Source organism: Pithys albifrons, chromosome 14 (assembly GCF_047495875.1).
Source record: "Pithys albifrons albifrons isolate INPA30051 chromosome 14, PitAlb_v1, whole genome shotgun sequence".
Lineage (NCBI taxonomy): Eukaryota > Metazoa > Chordata > Aves > Passeriformes > Thamnophilidae > Pithys > Pithys albifrons.
Genome location: NC_092471.1, coordinates 8,174,051 through 8,192,549, shown reverse-complemented (window position 1 = coordinate 8,192,549; position 18,499 = coordinate 8,174,051). Strand labels below are relative to the sequence as shown.

At 49.5% G+C, this 18,499-nt stretch overlaps 1 protein-coding gene across 1 annotated transcript; it reads right to left on the bottom strand.

Moving 5' to 3' along the window:
• Nucleotides 1-470: 470 nt before the first annotated feature.
• Nucleotides 471-11,539, bottom strand: FRMD7 (FERM domain containing 7). Its single transcript, XM_071569415.1, has 12 exons — nucleotides 11,483-11,539; nucleotides 6,939-7,043; nucleotides 6,517-6,559; nucleotides 5,193-5,271; nucleotides 4,438-4,535; nucleotides 4,193-4,307; nucleotides 3,845-3,992; nucleotides 2,608-2,703; nucleotides 2,165-2,328; nucleotides 1,866-1,934; nucleotides 1,692-1,767; nucleotides 471-1,526 (listed from the first exon to the last, which is right to left on the bottom strand). The coding sequence occupies exons 1-12, from the start codon at nucleotides 11,537-11,539 to the stop codon at nucleotides 516-518; spliced, it is 2,061 nt and encodes a 686-aa protein (XP_071425516.1). The 3' UTR covers nucleotides 471-515.
• Between the last annotated feature and the right edge of the window lie 6,960 nt (nucleotides 11,540-18,499).

Sequence of the window (18,499 nt, the reverse complement as noted above, 5' to 3'; positions counted from 1 at the left end):
TGCAGGAGATGGGCTCTGGGCATTGGCTGTGTCCACATGGAGTCATCTCCTGGATCAGATTTCCTTGAACATCCTGCTCCTCTCCAAAGGGGCTTCAAATGCCCTTCCTACCAGTGTGCTTTCCTGCAGCTGGGAAAAACAGCAACATAAACTGTTCTGTGAGAAGTCTTGTCTTTTCCCCCCTCGCCTGTCAGTGAAGACTCCAGCAGCTGAGCACTAGGTGTGATGGGTTGTGTCCTACTCACAAAGTTGGGCAGGACACAAGGTCTTAGCAGGGCTTTAAGCAATCCCTGGCCCCTCTAGCTGAAGCAATAACCCCCGTGTGTGGGGCAGAGGCAGACCAGCAGGCATTGAATACTTCTGAACACCCCTGTTGTCCATCAACACATCCTCGACTGCTCACACAACACAAGCACATCAATGTTTCATCAGCTGCAAGCAAACAAGAGTGTCACTGTTCTGTGGTCCTGGGTCAGCAAGGGTCACCTCTGCTCCCTCTGGCCGATGTCAGGCACCTAGGTGAAATACTTGGAGGGCCCCCTGGAAACCTTTTCAGCAGCACTGGTGGTGAAGGACACCTCCTCATCCTCTTCATCCAGCTGGAGGCTGCCGGAGGACAGCCTTACCCGGGCCATGGGTGACCGCAGCACGCGGCCATACAGGGAGCAGTAGTCAGCAGCCAGGAGGTCTGAGTCAGAGTCACTGGACTCGGTGCTGCTGCCCAGGTAGCGCTCGGTGGAGCGCCGTGGCCCTGGTGCCAGCCCTTGCTGGGCTGGTACGTGCCAAAATACACCTGCTTTCCGGCTGCTCAGTGCAGGGCACGGCCCCAGGGGCCTGAACTCGGAGCCATAGGGGAAGCGGATGGTTTTCATGTCCGACTGGCTCCAAGAGCGCTTGGGAGGCTGTTCCTGAAGGCCACAGTCAAAGGAGCGAGCCAGGGACCTGTTCTCACCCACCATGCCAGTGCCCGCAGCCTCGTGGTCAAACTCCCCAGCCTGGGTCCCACTCGGGCTCTGCCAGGGCAGTTTTGCTGCTATGGGGCCGCATGCACTGACTGCTCCTGCTGTGTCCTCGCTGGGTGCCAGTGCCGGGCATGGGGACTGCGGGGCCCTGTCCAGGTAGAAGGGGACCTGCGGGGCCATGGGCAGGGGACACGGCACATCCGTGTACACCAACGGCCGTGCGCTCACCTCCCGCATGTTGCCCACCGAGGTGCTTTTGTTGTTCCCGGTGAACTGGTGGTGGGGCCGAAAAGATGTCAGGGGGTTCCTGGCACCAAAAAGGTCAATGGGCTCCCACGCCCGCTCCATCTCCAGCTCAGCGTAGAGCAGGGGGAAGGCAGAGGAGCTTTTGGAGTGCGGCAGAAAGGTGGGGGATGCTTCAGGCTTGGAGCGTTCCAGTTCAGCGGTGAATGTCACCTCCATGGTGGAGCTCCGGCGCCGGCTGTCCAGGGTGGGCTCGGAGGCATGCACTCCATTGGCGTGGTATGAGCTCCGGCTACCGTAGGCCAGGCGCAGCTCCTCCACCTGAGAAGGGCAGAAGGGTGGGTGGGTGCCCTGAGCAGAGCTGGCAGCACTCATCCAGAATTGAGGGTCTGGCTTGGTCTCCAGCTGAGCTCTGACAGCTGGGGCTGCAATTCCAAGCCTCCCCTGGGTATGGCATTACCTATTGCTGACACCACAGGGACATACCTGCTTGGAAACATCCGTCAGGAGGTCCGGGGAGGAGCGGCACTGCCTCTCATCATAGCGGGATGTGTAGTGCTTCCTGCAGGCCAAAAGCATGGGTGGGTGTATGGCCAGGAGGGCTCTGCCTGCCCCCTCAGCCCTGTCAGGGGCACTGCCCCCCTCTGTGCCCCCCAGTACCTTTCAAAGGGCAGGCTTTTCATCTTGGCCTTCCTCCCATGCTCCAGCAGCTGCCGCTGTGTCCTCCCACTGCAGCATAGAAGGAGAGGTGTGAGCAGCACCATCAGCCCCAGCCATGGGTAGTTCTCATGCCCCAGGTGAGAGGGTGCAGCAGGAGACTGAGACAATGGTATCTCCAGGAAAAGTAGCTGTTGGACATCACCCCCTCACATCCAGCCAAAGCTGACACAAACAGGAGGCTCAGAGCCTCCCCATGCCCTTCTCAGACCCAGAGGTTTGGTTTTCCCCTAGGAATTTACCTGTAGCGGAAGCTGGAGCCCTTGCTGCACAGAAGGGCTTTGGGCTTTGACTTGGGCTCCTCAGAGAGCCTGAAGAAGGCATGGTACTCCACACAGGTCTTCCAGAAAGCCTTGCAGGTGTCCCGACTTGCCATAGTGAACTCCAGTGTGTCCTTACACAGCTCCTGCATGATGGAGACAGGCAAGGCAGTGTCAGGGGCTCAGGGCCAGGCTCTGCAGTTTTCCATTCTCAACTTCCAGAGGGTCACTCTGGGCTGCCAGTGGCTCTGTGAGGTGCAACATCACCTCATTGGGGACAACAGTGGCACATGCCATATTTAAGGGGAAGTGGCATCACCCAAGAGCAGCAGGAATGGATTTAATTCAAAACTGGGGACTTTGTGTGGCTGATCTTCCATCCACAGCTGCCAGAGCCCAGCAGCTGTCTGTGGCACGGTACTTACAGAGATGTTTGCATGGAGCTTGATGAGAAAATGCTTCCTCTTGAAACTCAGTTTGCGAATTTTGGACCAGTTGAAGGTGTTGATTTTTGTATTGCCCTGCAAGGATGAACACAGCAATTACAGCAGGACAGGGCAACCTGTAAACACAGAAATGTGATGGGCCAAGACCTGAGCTCACAAGATACTGCATGAGACTCCAGTGCAGCTCTCAGTGCTGCTGGGGTCTGGACAAGGGGTGCTGGGATTTGTTGTTTGACCCTGCCCTCCACCAGTTGGTTCTACAAGTGGAAATTGAGGTTCAGGACTTAACTCTACCTGCTGAAGCTCTTTGTGCGAGTCCAAAATGCCAAGACAAACCTCACAAAGGTCAAGGCAGGGAATCCTCTCTGTCCCAGCTCAAATGTCATGAGTTAATGCAGAATCAGCCCACAAAAGAAGACCCTTCTCTCTATTGCTGGGAACTGTAGCAGAGCTCAGCTGATCCCTATGCCTTTAGACTCAGTTTAAGGAAGCTGTAAGTGTACCTTACCCCTTATTATCATTGTGTACAAGTTCAGACACAGCTACACAACACTGGTGACACAGGAGAAGCAGCCAAAATTGCATTACTCCACACTGTGGCACCAGGACCCTCTCAGTTTTCTGGGAGAGCCCAGATTTTAATGGGCTCACTGATGCTCTAATCATGCATGAGGAGTGTTTATGGCTCTGAATAAATAACTGGGTCTGGCAGCACTAATTAGCAGACCCACAGCTAGGATTTATTGGTTGCTTTTTTTTTTTTGGCTCTGGCAAGACGTTCCCAGGTTGAAATTAGCCGGTGTGGGAGGTGAGCGCTGCCTCGTGCCGGCTGCGAGGAGCTCTGTATTTACTCTGCAGCTCTGCCGTGATTACAGCGTTATGTAATTGCACAGACATGAGGGGGCTATTTTCGCTGGAAGATTACATGGTGAGCACATGTGACAGAGCCCTGTAACCTGTGGTTCTTACACAGCTGTGCTCATGGGACAAGGGCCAACAGAGCCAAGGCAGGTTCAGTGGCACGCAGTGGGTGCTGAGGGAATGGTGGGGCTGAGCCCCACAGCCAACACCCCCACAACCTGAGGTCTGTGCAGCATATTCCCTCTTGCAGGATTTTGGAGGGTTTGGAGCACACAGAGGGGAGAAGGGTCGTGTCCCCCCCCCCCAGCTGGAGAGGTTGTCCCTGGTTTAGGCCACCCCGGAGCCCTGGGCTCACCCGCAGGACCAGCACCCCCATGTGCGTCACAGCCAGGTTGATTTGTGTCCCCTCGCCATCACTGGCAGGGTGTGGGCGAATCCCATACATCTCGAGCTTCCTGGCCACATCCAGTAGCTGAACATCTGACTCGGCCGGCGTCTTCCCTCTGGAAACACAAACATACAGGAAGGAACAGGCATGAGAAGGCAGACACTGAAACGGGCTGAAAAAATTTAATTTTGGATGTGCACATGCTGGCACCACACCCACTTCAGTGCCAGCCCAGCCTGCTGATGGGAACAGTCCTGTCAGCAGGTGTCCATCAGGTGATTTGGGTGGGTGACCATGACATGGAGCAGCCCTTACCTGTGTCTCCGGTGGTAGTGCATAATCTTGTTGTCCAAGTACTCCTGATTGGGCAGGTACCTGTGTGTAGCCAGGTGCTGCTGGTCTGTCTCCTCATGGAAGTCGCCCAGCTCCGCTTTGGGGAACGTGGGTAGAGCATGGATTAGACTGTGAGGGGTAAATGCAGCAAGAAGCCCTGGCTACACAGCCAAAGGCCCATCCCCGGGGAAGGGGCACCATCCCTGCAGGCACTTCCTTGCCCTTACACTGCAACAGGTGGGAGACGAGCAGCGCCGCACTCTTGTCACTGCAGGGCAGCCGCCCCTGTGCCAGGTCCTTCTTGATCTGGAGGGTGAAGAGGTACCTGTGGAGGGGGACAGGAGCATGCCCTGGGGGATGCTGAGTGCTGGGCTGAGCCATGAGGACATTGCTGGTTCCCATCTCTCAGCCCATGGGATGCATATCAGCAGGGTCACAGGAGGAGCACACAGCCCCTGCAGTTGTGCCCCAGTATGACCAGTATGTCCCTGTCATTGAAATACTCATTAGTAGGTTTCAGAGACAACATTCTTTTCTGTTTTGGGGGGCATTTGCATCTCTTGGGGCATTCTGCAGAAGCAGTGTCTTAGTTTTATTCTCAGTTCCTGTTTACAATGCTTTCTCTAAAATGTAAGAGCTAACAGTGTAATTTTTAAAAATAAAGTTGTTCTTTCAGAACACAGCTTGAAGCAGGAGCTAGACTGAGCAGTCAGACTTGGTGCCCACTGCTAAAGCATTTGGCAGTAAACAAATTGCAGCCTCCTAAGATGACTGATCCTTCAAGTGGAATGTGTTTAAAAACAGAGGATCAAGAAAAGATACTCTCTGGGTTTTTTGTACAGTACTGAACTCTTTCAATACTTAGAATAACCACTACTCACAGACAGGTTGGGGGGGGATGAAGATATAGAATTAACACATATTTTGCAACTGCAAAAACATGGAACTGTGCAATAAGAAAGTAATAGAACAAGTGCTGTACCTGGTCAGCTCTTCTCTCAGGTGGCCGGGGTCCACTGGGAAAAATTTCACCATAAATTTGAAAAGAACCTCCTTAGGATCTTAAAACACAACATCTTCATAAGTTTTCTTTTACATGTCTATTGGGAACAATTACAACTCTCTTCCCATATGCTGTCTTCCTTACAGTGTAAATTAATCTGGACCCTTACAAATCTGGGCTGGAAGCCCTGAACATCAGGAACTCTAGCCTGCTCCCCAGAAACAGCCTGCCCAGGTGCCTACTGTTACCAATGGATACAAATAGGGATTTGGACACCTAAATAATACTAAAGAGAAAATGCCCCAGCAATTCTTTAAATATGGAAAACTCCTGCTAGGAGGGGTTTCCACAGAGCAGTGCCAGAATTGTGGCCAGAGCCCTTGTGCAATTGCCACCAGCAGGTCTGTGTGTTAAACTCAGGACTTCAAGAACTTGGGATGAAACAGCTCTGCCAGAGGCTGCTTGGGCAGAGTATTTTTTGCGGGATGAGTGACAGCAAGGAGCCAAGCCCAAGGCAAAGTGCATGGAGGGAGGGAAGCGATTATATAGGCACCAACTGTCCCAGAACACTGTGGGTTGGCTCAGAGCGACAGGCCAGAAGGCAAATGGTAAAAGAAATTGGTGTCTGAAATAATTCCATTTGTGGTGCACCCAGAAACAAGGCTTTTTATCAGGCTTTCCCCTTTCAGGGGAATTCCTGCAAACTCTGTTCTGCAGCCTCTCAATGGCAAATACTGGGGTCATGGCCTCATGCTCTCGGTCACCTCCTGGTCACTGGGGCAAATGTTTTGGGTTGACTGCAGGGATGGAAACAGGTATACGCTGCAAGGGGCACTATGTTAACACCATGGCCATAACAGGTGATACTGAGCCTGAATGCAGGTCAGGCTCTTTAACACCTCAGTGGGGCAGGGGAGGAGCAGCAGAGCCTGTGAGGTACAGGAGTCACCTCTCTCACACAGGTCTGGGCTGCTGGGAGCTGCAAAGGGGAAAGGAGGGCATGCAGGAGCACTGCCTGCCATGCTGCCAGCACGGCCAGGCAGCCACCCCTGCTCCTCCACCAAGCTGTCAGGTTATTAACAGCTCAAGCATAAAATGGTGCAGATACCAGATTGCAAAGACAGCAATATTTTCACAGGATTTTGTGTGAACTGAAGTGTCCTTGCAAACAATCCTGCTAAGGCTCACCCTATAAAATGAGCTCAGGTAAGCACTGGAAACCAGTCCCCAAACTACATGAACGTGTCTATGCTAGTCTGTCACTGGTAGTGATTTAGAAGAATTTTATTCTTGAAATACTTACTTTTGACTTGCTTTGTGATGGGTTTTAGTGGTTCCAACCAGACCTGAAACAAGGCAGTGAAGAAGTGGGTAAATAAAGAGCACAAGGGGCTGGGAATAAAAACAGCAGTATCATGCTGGAATGCAACACAAAACTGTTGGTCAGCTTGGCTGCTGCAGTGAGTGTCCCACTGCACAGCCCCACATGGAAGGCTATGGATAAACCCCTTGGGCAATGGATATCACTGGGGCTTTGCCAACAGGCTTGTGGCTCCCCTTCTAACTGCCATTTTCAGGATTCTTTTGCCATAATAACAAAACTTCCTGTTTAAGTTTTCCATCTCATATTTCAGGGAGGTGCTAACAAGTCCCCATCTATGTGGTCCATGGCTGCAAGGATGCAGCACTTGCAGCTCCAGGATCCACACTGCCAGCTGCACTCACCTGGTTCCCAGCCTGGCTGCAAAACTCCAGCCCAAAGTACTCTTTCTCCACAAGGTTGAGGTGGCTGCAGGTGAGGTTGAACAGCCCTTTTCCACAGGATTTTTGCTACCAAACAAGCACAGCACAGAGCAGAGGGTTAGCCAGTGCTGACAGCAGCCGTGATGGAATTTCAGTGAGATGGGGAGTTTCAGCTCCCTGCCTTCACCCCTTTCCTGGTTGTGCTGCAGCAAAATCTTACTCAATAAATGTGGGGCACAAGAACTGTATCCTGTGTTCCCTGTTTTTGGAAATCAGATTCCTTCCCATCACTTCTTGCTTTTATTAAGGAATACAAACCAAGAGAAAGTAAGAGGAAAGAAATCCTGCTTTCAACTCACCTTTTGCAACCATCACTGTCTGGGCAGCTCTGTCCCTGGCAAAGCAGTGAGTGATCCCTGGAATGAGCATCCACCTGAACCACGGACAGCCATGGCAAACGTGCTTAGTTAAGAGCCTAAACAGCCAACGGGAGCAGACCTCAAACCTGTGCAGCAAGCCCGTGTGCCCCAACAGCTGGTGACCAGATTGCCAGGGACAAGTTACTATTATGGTTAATGGTAATTAACAGCAACAGGAGCCTGCAGAGATCCTGTGCCATGGGCCCTGGGTCATCCTTGTGCTTCAGCAATATGAATTAAGTGGCAGTACATGCTGATAAGGGAGGCCAGGCTGTAGTTATTCCTGGTAAACAGAAACACTTGCAGGGTGTTTTGCTTGGCTTGTTGCTGTGCTGTGTGACACAGCTGGAGAACAAGTCAGGACATTTCCCGACCTTGGAAAATGTTCCAGAAAGCACCAGAAATGAACCTGGCAGTGACCCACACCAACAAATACCCTGCTACTCCTTCATCAGCTTGTGAAAAGCAGACCAAAAGGAAATGTAGGTTATTGCAAAAGCAAGCCAGAGCAGAGAGGCCAGGTTAGACAGCTGCTAAATTATGGTATTTTGGGTGATGGAGGGAAAGGCAGTGCTGCTCCCTGTGGCAGTGGCTGTTCCCACCAGGGACGGGAGGGACCCAGCTGCTGGTGGTGATGCACACTAATAACCACCTTTCAGGGCTTCTCCTGAGATGAAATTGTTGGCTCTGTGCTGAAAGGCTGGGGAAAAGTGATAGCGTAATAACAGCATTTGCTCTGCAGCACTCCCGGTTCTCCTCGAAATTACTGGATCACAAGGGTAATTAAAACAATTATAAATGTTTATTTCCAAGTTAGAATTTTGTAGCATGAAAGGTCTTGGCCTTTGTCAGGCAGCCAGGAAAGACAAGCATCTCTTACTGGGTTATTACCCACCACATGTCTGCTGGGAGCGACCCACTCTTCTCCAAGCCCAGCACTGCCCGGGGCAGGCACTGGGAGAGGAGCAGCCCCAAACCCAGGAAAACCTGCTCCCTGGGAGACACAGCCTTGCTGCTGCAGGGGCTGCTTTAGAAGCAGGGCCTTTCTCTTGCACAGTGTTGCTTGCAGGTGTCCCATCTTGGATTTGGGGGTACTGAGGCCCCAGCCAGTGCTGCCACAAGCACTGGGGCACAGTTGTGCTCAGCAGCATCAGACCCGCACAGCACCAGGTAAGAGAAGTGGGTGCTGTGCTGGAGGAGTGCAGGGCATGGCAGGAGACTGATGTGTGGGATTGTTGGCCCCATTTCCAACCCTAAATGTGCCCCTGATGTTGCAGGGCCAGGTTAGGACCCACAGGCAGAAAGCCCTAAGGAGAAGATGGTGGAAAGGAGAGGCTGTGCTTGCCCCTACTCTCCTTGGTGAAAGCAGCTGGGACTGTGAGCAGGATCAGAAAAACAGAGGCACATCCAGAGACAGTAACATATGGGACATACAGCCAACTCCCTCCTCAAAGAGACTCTGGCAGCACCTGCACACCAATGGCAAAGCCCATTTCTGCAGCATTCCCCGTAGCATGGTCTGCTGTACCCAGGTCTAGGGTTTAGGGGTGAGCAACAGCTTGTGGGATTTGGTGTGATCTTTTCCCACCACCTTGGATTTCCCCCCTGTCAGACATGCTGCAGCTGGCACACAATGCCAACCCCCAAAAGCCGCCAACCCCCAAAAGCCACCAGCCCCAAGGCTCGCTGTGCCCTCCCTCCCCTGTTGCCAGCCCTGCACACCACCTGGCAATGAATTCCCACCTTTGCAAAGGACACATGACCACAGGAGACTTTGCCCTTCCCTCAGCCTTAGCCATTAGTTTTACTGAGCTTGTTTGGTTTGCCTTTTCTGGTTTTTTCCTCCCACTGAATCTTGCCCTGTAGCAAATTCCACCACCAGAGATGCCCAGGCTTTGTCTGCCCAGGCTGCAAAGTGGTTTGTCCTTTCTATGCTGTGGAGAGAGGGCTCTGGAAGCTGTCCAGGCTCGGGACTGCTTTGTTTAAACACTTTCCAGAGAAGAGACTGACTTATCAGTGAGAACACATGAAGGGTCACAGCTCTAGGTATCTGGAATGGGAGAGAGAAAGGAGGCAGCTTTGCAATATCTTTTCTCCATGCACAAAACCATTAAAGGCTGAGCTGTGACTGTCCCTACAGGTGGGCACTGGGGCAGGGGATCCTGGTGCCCTCCCAGTGAGAGGCACAGGGCTCACTGGCACGGCTGGCAGCATCCCAGCGAGATCCCATCCACTCCATGGCTCAGCCCTGATGTGTTCAGCAGGAAGGGCACAACAGGGGGCATTTAGAGATATGCCAGGTCTCTTCCTTCCCCTGCTCTTGGGGCTTAGACCTGGTTTGCCCAGTATTATGCTGGGAACCACCTCCAGCACTCAACTGAAGGAAATCCTGGGAAATCAACAGCTACGGAGAAGCTGTCAGGTCCTGGCTGCTGACATGGATGAATATGGAGGCAGAAGCCTTCCTGGGTCAGCATCCACCAGGAGAGGAACTCATTCCCATGCAAAGAAAACTGGAAATGAGACCTCACTGCACATGCTGTCAGCCATGACACCCACATGAGGCAGGCAGAGATGCACAGGCTGAGTGTGAGGTGGAGGGGGAATCAGACCCACTGTGTTTTCTCTCTTTTGTCCTTTTCACTCCCGTAATGCTGAAGAACATCACATTCAAAAGAGCTTTCTCAAGTCAGGAGGGGTTTAGGAAGAGTTGCTTAAAATATCTGCTCAAAACTTAGCCCAAAGCAGTCCTTTTATACTGGAGAAGTCACTAATTCAACTACTCATTTATTGTACCCATAGAGCAGCAAATGCATGAAATGCCTAAAAGGGGTTTCCAATACTATTCCATGCTTAAAAAGGAAATGACCAGGAATTCCTCTAATGGAAGCTATTTGCTGCAATAATGTGTCGTGCAGAGCTATAATGCTGTGTTTTGAGCAAATAAGAAAACAGAGATAGAAAAAAATGCAGCAACATTGTACCAGCAACATCTTTTAAATTGTCTCTTACTATGACCTGATCTAATCAATGGGGAAAAAAAAATAAAGGCACTGGAAAATGACTAGTCTCATTATTAAGCTGACTCTAGGTCTAAGATACATTAATTAAATAAACTAAACAATTTTCATACTGTGCTAATAGGTGGAATTGCTTTACAATTCTTTTTTGTGTAAAATACTACTGCAAAGAAACGGAGCTGTGCATCTGAGAGAGCAGTTCTCAGGCTGTGCTATAAACCACAGAACAGGACAGCAGAAGAAATCTAACAGAAGTTGGAAAAAGCAATTTATATTAAACACTCTGGTCCCACAGGAGATGCAGGTAAGTACTAGTACAAATCTACTTGAATTACCTAATTCAATTAGCTACTATGATTATCAAACCCTATCCAACAGCAAATGTGCAATCACACTTGTAAAAAGATGTTTCTAACACATAGTCAAGATACATCAAGTTTCAGTTATCTATTCACATATATATAAGTCTAACCCCATAGCTATTAATACTTAGCATCTAAAAATTGCTTCATTGTTAAATATAAATTATTAATCACAATGTGCTGTGGGACACTGTTATGCAGGAAATAAGATATGGTGAGTTATTTTCTCCAGCTGTTCACAAAACCACAGTTTTCTTTTCAACTGAATGCCCAGGAAGAGACCAAGACAGATTTTTCTCACCAGGGATAGTTTGGATAAATATGCTATTTTTATTCTGTTCCCAAATTTTACTTCTTTGCTAAATGTTTATACTGGCAACCAGACAAATGAGAAAAGAACTCAACACTTGTCAAGAGCATCACTTCATATTAACTGATTTCTAAAAGATGGCACCAGATAAGTGAAAGCCATTCATCTTTCTTTATAAATAATGTCAATAACGGGCGAGAATAGGAGTGTATTGATGCCAAATGACACTTAGCAATTAGTAGTATAACCTCTCATTTTGAATTTAAGGTTGGGTTTTTTTATTTAGTTGGTTGTTTTGGGGGATTTTTTTTAGCTGAAAATCTGAAGCTATCAGAAACCATGCAGTACTTGAGAGCAGCAACAACTTCAACAAATAACACCAAAAAACCCCAATAAGAACATGATACACACTTACATCAACTACAAAGATCTTCTGGGAGTCATCCAGAAACTGGACTTTCAGGTGCAGCATCCTTGAGCCTGTGGCTGAGTGTGCAGCAGGCACGGCAGTCCTAGCGATGTGAGCAGCGTGCTGGGAAAGGAGCCCTGACTCCTCTTGCACACATAATTTCCCTCTCAGCTGGATGGAGAAGGCTGCAGTCACAGATGTGGAGTGGAGGCTGCAGCAAAGGAACAGACTGCCTAAAATCAAGCTTAAAACAAAATACTGATTCCTCCACTGGTTTAAATATCACCACGGCAATAAAGGATGTTGTCCACCTGTGACTTATGGGTGTAGTAATAGGGAAAAGATTGGCACTAATAGGGCTGAGATAAACACTGAGCCTTTACAGCTGGTGGTGAGCAATGCGAGGCTGAAGTGAGCGCACACTTTGTGCTCCAGGCTCATGGAAGAGGAGCTGAGTATCTCTGCTGCCAAAGTCACCAAGCAGTGAGTGTCACCTTTTCCCTGCTCTGGTTAAGGTGCACTGGGAGAGCAGCTGGCTGGCAGCTATGCTGGCTCCATGAGGTGGGCAGATCAGGTCCTGTTCACTAGTGAGGATGGGCTGATGGACTCTACCGGAGACTGGGAAAAGTTTCCAACTGAACTTGAAACCAGTTGTGAGTCCTTCCTGGAGAGGCAGAGGAGAATCTGCTCCTAATTCCCAGCTTTCACTGTGGTTTAGCAGCTTAGTGAAGTCTCACAAGAGTTTGAGAAAACCTGGTTCTGGTTTCACACCTGAAAAGCTCAACTCTCCCTCTCAGTAGCTCATGCTCTGAGTGCCAGAGCAGCTGCCCACGCTCAGACCTCTGAGGTCAGCTCAGGCTGCAGAGTGCAGCCTCCCCCCACTGCAGTGGGTGTCTGGAACTTGCACTTGTGCTGCTTCTCTGCTCCCGCTGCTGTGGGGCTTCAGTGTCCTGTCTGACCTCTTTGGCCACCCTCGCCCTGCAGAGACCCCTCACTGAGCACTCGGGAGGAAGCATTTGGGCAGGAGCCCTCACTTGCAGAAGTAAATGTGCTGAGCAGAGTCAAAGGCAGGCACTGGACTGCCATAAGGGATCGTTATTGCTGCAGCTGGAAAGTCACAACCACACGATCCTGTGGAACCCAGAGCAAGAGAAACATATCTCAGCAAACCCAAAAAGCCACAGTTAGTGCTGCAGAGATTTTGCTTGTTCTCCCTTCCCATTTTCCAGTGAAACATCCACTGTAAATCACTCCAGGCTGTTTGCCGTGGCCTCTCTTACACTTCCCAAATATTCCTGGGGATGTCAGGACAGAAGCTGTCAGGGCATACATATAGCTTGTCATCTGGGGTGTAGTGAGGAAGAATATAGAGCTTTTTAGCTACAAAAAAATATATTACTCTTCTGCTAACCAGGACAAAAAGAAGCCTAAAGGTTAAAGCCAATCTGCTTTTCCGTGTGAAGCTGCTTCACAAAGCAGCCCAGCCCATCCTCCCCCAGTGCTGGGAGGGGATGGCTGTACCCTGTGTGCCCGCACTGTGTCAAGGACCAAATTTCCAGTGCTGCTCACAGCCCCGGGGTCTCAGCTCTTTGTCACAGGAGGAGGGCAGTGTCACGTACAAATCATCTGGGGGGGGGGGGGGGGGGGAGCTGAGTGCACCTTCCCTCTGCAGCTTAAAATGTCTCTGCTGCCATATATTGAACTGGGAACACAGCAGGGGCACTGGTCTGGCAGGAAGGACATATGAAGGTGCAATGGAGGAGGTCCCAGACTCCAGAAGAAGCTCTTCCTGCCATGGGCTTTCCTGATGTGCCAGGGACACTGACCCTGGGCTCCATGGATGCTATTAGAAGCTGGGCACTGGTCAGTCGGGTTGTGGGCTGAAGAAAAGTTTGTTTCACAACCGTGGCATGAAGGAAGGAGACTGGTAGGTCAGCCAGGGTCTCTGGCCACCCTATAGAGCCATCCATGCAGACAACATGGAGCCAGCAGAGGGAAACACAGACTTTTTTGGGGATAGAAGAGTAAAGGACAGCCAGAAGAGACATTGGACAAGCAAGGCTTTCTGGAGACATGGAGATTGTTGCTGTAAGCAGAAGAGATGCCCTGTCTGAGCAGATGAGAAACCTATTTCAGCCCCACTCACCTCCTTCTGGAGGTGACTTTGGGCCAGCTGGAGCATCACACATGGGGACCACCAGCACCCATGTGGTGGAGCAATCCTGGCTCCTGCTCTGAGCCAGTGCCAACCTTCTGCCTGGTATGTATGTCCTCCTTATCTTTTAGAGTTGGAGCAATGTTCAAATTCAGTTGGAAAGTGCAGAAAGTGTGAAGGGGGAGTGCAGCTGTAGTAGCAGGCAGGGAGGAGACCCTGAGCAGCAGCATTGGAACGTGGTGGGGTCTGAGCAGCACCACATTGCAGTGAGTTCTGCTCCAGGGCTGCTTGCTCAGCCCACTCTGCCCTTGATTTTAAGTACTCTGGACCCTGCTGCCACCATCCTGCATTCAGGGAGGACTTCAGTTCACCGAGTGCATCTGACCCCATGTTAGGCTGGATGGTATTGCATTGGCTCAGGGTCTTCTTCAGCCTACCAGGTATCCCGGATATTGCTGGGATGGTCTGAGCAGGGCAAGAAGTCTCCTTTCTCCCAGATCATGTTGCCCCTTTTCCAAGGAGAATATTCACAGAGGTCTTTGGGGTTTGGTCCCTTGTTTCTTCTGTTGGTGCTGGAGCAGGGGCAGCCTGCAGGATAGGACAGAGAGCTGAGTACTGTGGCTGTGCTCTGTGGAGCCTCCTGAAACAGTGAGATTCTGGCAGCAAGTTCAGCTACTATCCTAATGAGGGGCTTGCTTTGGGCCTTGGCAATGGGCAAAGAAATGTCCCAAACCTCCCCAGTCCCTCCCAAAGTTACTCCCAAAAGAGGAGCAGGCTCTGAGAGAGCAGAGAAGGGATGCAACACTTCTCTCTGCATCACTTTGTCCATAGCTCTGTGGACTGCTCTTACTTGGGCTTTGTCATGTTCATCTTCAGATGGGGTTCAGGGGAAAGGAAATGAAGATTGATAGATAAAGTCATGGAATAGAGATCTGCCAGTGGATTTTAAACACCATAGTCCAAAAGGCAAGAACCCACACCCAGCTCACTAGAAATGCCAGAGACAGGGCTCACCTCAGTGGACTTTGGTCTGTTGTGACATTTCACACAATTGCATTACACCTCCTCTTCCTTGGCTGGAGCTGCCAGGAGAACATCCACATCTCTTCTCACCCAGCCATAACTTTCCCAGCTGCAGGGCCAGGAAGCAACAGCTCTTTCCTGCATCGCTGGGAGCAGCTCAGGCACAGCCACATCCCTGAGCAGCTCTAGGAACACAACAGGAATATCACCTGCTGATTAATGAATCCAAGGCATGGCACCAGCACTGCAAACAGGGAAATTGTTTTCTGGAATAGGGTACCTGCCACATCCCTGCTGCCACACCAAAAGGAATGGCTTCGTCTCAGCTGGGGTCCTGGATAATGCACTGGTTGCTTTAAATTTTTTATAAAATATGCTCCCCAAAAAGTATTTTCAAACAACAAAGCCTAAAATAACTGAGTGTGTTTGGCTTAGAAAGATAAGAAAGAGGGAACAACAATCATCTGATTGATGCAGGGCCATTTTAGGAGAACAGATCAGCTGTGCTCCCAAAGTATGGGGAAGACTGAAAAATTGCTGGAAATTGCAGGGAAGGTCTGAGTTAGGTGCTAGAAAGACCTTTAAACTGAGGCAGGAGAAATACCAGAGCAGGCTGGAAGAGACAGGGGTGACTCATACCCGTGTTGGGGACAGTCCAGGCACACAGTCCTGCCTTCAAACCTTTAACAATGACTGTCATTTCTCATTTACTTCACAAGTTACATTTTATCTTGAATATCTCTCAACAGTTAGAGCTGACTCGCCATGTCCTGGCCTCCTAAAAACTTCTGCCCCAGAACCATTCTATATAATAAACAATGATATATTTGCATTTCCATTAAATTTTGCTTGCCAGCTATCAACTAAATGATCTGACATCACTGTGCTGAAACTCATTACTCATAAGTAATTGCTGGAAAAATGGAAATGATTGCAGTTTTTGTCTTTAAGTGGGTTTTGCCCATTAGCCTCCAGCTGCAGGATAAGAATTCTCTGACCAGCATTTTGAGACCAGAAGGTGACATTATGCAGCAGCATTTTTCTCTCCAGTTTGCCCCAGTCCTACCGTGGTGTCTCCTCACCTTGCTGACATTCCCACCGATGGCTGCACTTGTGGCAATGCAACATCACAAATACAGCCCCCTGAAAGCAGCTCCACAGACACCCTGGTGTCCACCAGCATTAATAACTTGTCTTCAAAACTGGGTGAGGCTGACTAGGAGGGGAGAGCTGTGGGTGAACGCCACAGGGAGGAGTGAAGGTGAACACCCCTGGCCTTAGACTGGAACTTAAGAGAGGTTTGAAGACAAATTGCATCATCTAACTGTGTCAGATCAGGTGGTTCCAGGGCAGGTAATGACACGGTAACACACCAGCTATACAGACTCTTTGCATCAGTGTTGAGAGGGTGAGGATCACCAGACAAACAGGGATGGGGCTGGGGAGCAGCTCTGCTGTGCACAAGCTGCTCTCCTGTGGGCAAGTGTCCCAGGAAAACCAGCTGAGTGTGACCCCGAGTGCCAGTTCAGTTGCTGGACCCAGTTATATTAATAACAAAGTAAATAGGTTTAGCTGAGTTTAAGCACTAAGCCAAATTAAAAGTCAGTTGCCTAACCTGCCCTTTTTTTAAATTTATTTTTTAGTAAGTTTCTGATGCTCAAGAATTCATAGAATCATCGGATCTTATTCTTGTGATTATATTTTTATTTCAGCTTCAGCAGCTGAGTTACCTTTTACCTGCCTGCAGTAACAGAGCAAGAAATCCCAAATAACCTTGACTATGCACAAAAGACCCCAAGTACAACTGCAATTCCGGATACCTGACACAAATTAATCCAAGGTGCAAAACCTTCTTTGACGTCCTATTAAAATATTCTCACACCACGCTACAAAAGCCCTAAAATACAAATTTATTTCTGTTCTGTTTTCAGACTGTGCTGAACCATGTTTGACTCCTGGAGCCCGAGAAGAGCTTTACTCTAAGCCAGACCATTGCCAGGATGAACCACTCGTTGCTTCCACGCTCCCTCTCGTGGTGTTGGTGGTGCCCAACAACAAACACAGGGAAGATTCAGTGTGCAGGGATGAGCAGCTCAGTCCAGCAATTACACATTCCAGGGTGCATTCTTGTGCATTGCTGACTTTTCTTCCTTTTTCACATTTTATATGCTTTGTAGAAACTATTGCCAAGCACTGCAGAAGGCAGCTTGCTATAAAGAAATGCAAGTAACAGAACAAGCTGTACAAAAAACTAAAACACCAGCCTGAATCTGCTGGTATCCAGACCACATTATCTCATTTTTAATATGCCAATTGCACTCTCCTGTTGGCAGAGCCATATAAAAAGCACTCTATGATGTTTAATTCAAACAGGTCACTTTGAAGACAGGGGAAAGCAATTTATACAGAAAGCCTCATGAATGTATCGAGTCAAAGTTGTGCTGATGCCTCCAAAGACTTGGGTATCTCAGAGCACCCAGGAACTTCCAGCTGGGGCCATGCACCTCACCATGCCTGTGCAGCAGTGACACAGCACAGGGCTGGTACATGCTGTCCTTGATTTTTTTCACACATGTTGTTCCTGGGCCACTCACACATCCCCACATCAACAAGGCAGAAGTATTGCAGGCTCACCTGTACTCCTGCAGTCCTGTGATGAGGGTTTTGGATGTCCAGGCTCTCGTTCCTTGCGAGTGCTGTCAGGAGGACAAACCCATCTACCCAGAGGCTCTCCATGACTCAGCACCAGATCGGTCCCAGGTTGTGCCTCGCGGAAAAATGGAGCTCGTACCACACTACAGAAATGTGAGTGGCAGGTGGACAGTGTCCAGCTGGTCTGCTCATGCAGCTCTACCAAGAGAGTTACGAGACCAGAAGCAGCAGCAGCAATGCATAAGAAGGGAATTAAAGGCCAGGACAGTGAAAACCTTTGCTGAGAATCAGAAAAGATCCCACAGCCAATGCCGTTGTCTGAGAAAGCTGCCAAATTCAGTCTGCAATGCCAGGTGAAGAGGCTGAATCCTACTGGAAAGGAAGGAGTTCTAATGAACTACATTGCTTATTTTCATGACAGATGTGGTTTCCCTCTTGACTCAAGATAACTAACTCTGCTTGAGTAAGCCTTGATTACATCTAGGCAAAGAAATGCAAGTGTTCTCCAGGTACCTCCAGGCCAATGTATCAGACCCATCTTACTATATGGATTTTGAGCCTGAGTTTTTTATTAATGTTTCCCTCTCAGGTAACCTCTCTTCCCCCTCTCCTTTATTTTCCTTTTATTCTTCCTCTAAAGACCCTTATCACACTTCAGTCCTACCAAGGTGTGCCAAATTCCAGGTATACAGCAGAGTGAAAGGTGTGTCAAAGCCATTCTGCACAGCAAGTAATGAAGGGCAACAGAGCAGTATCTACCTGAAGCTTTGAGCTTGGTATTTTTGTAGTGGTCAAAGGTAATCCCAACCATGTGGTTGTTCTTCCAGGGCCTTCTGGCAGGTGTTGGCAGCTATGAAACAGACATATTTCAAAGAACAGGAAATGTTCCCACATTGTGACTGTCCTGAGGTTTCAAGGGTACATTCATAAAACCTTTCTAGATCATTAAATTGGGTCCTAAGAGGAAAGCATTTGGATGGCCTGAGATACTGAGCTACAGCTACTTAACTGGATAGACAGCCAGAAGGAAAGGAACCCAGCTGGACACCAAGGTACTTCTAACCACAGCCTGACAGCGGGCAGGGCCTGCAGCTAAAATCTTTCTTCTAACCCATTAAAAATACATCTGCATTACTGAGATTAGACAAAGAGCATTTGGCAAGGCTGTGCTAATTCCTGGAACAATGAATGGA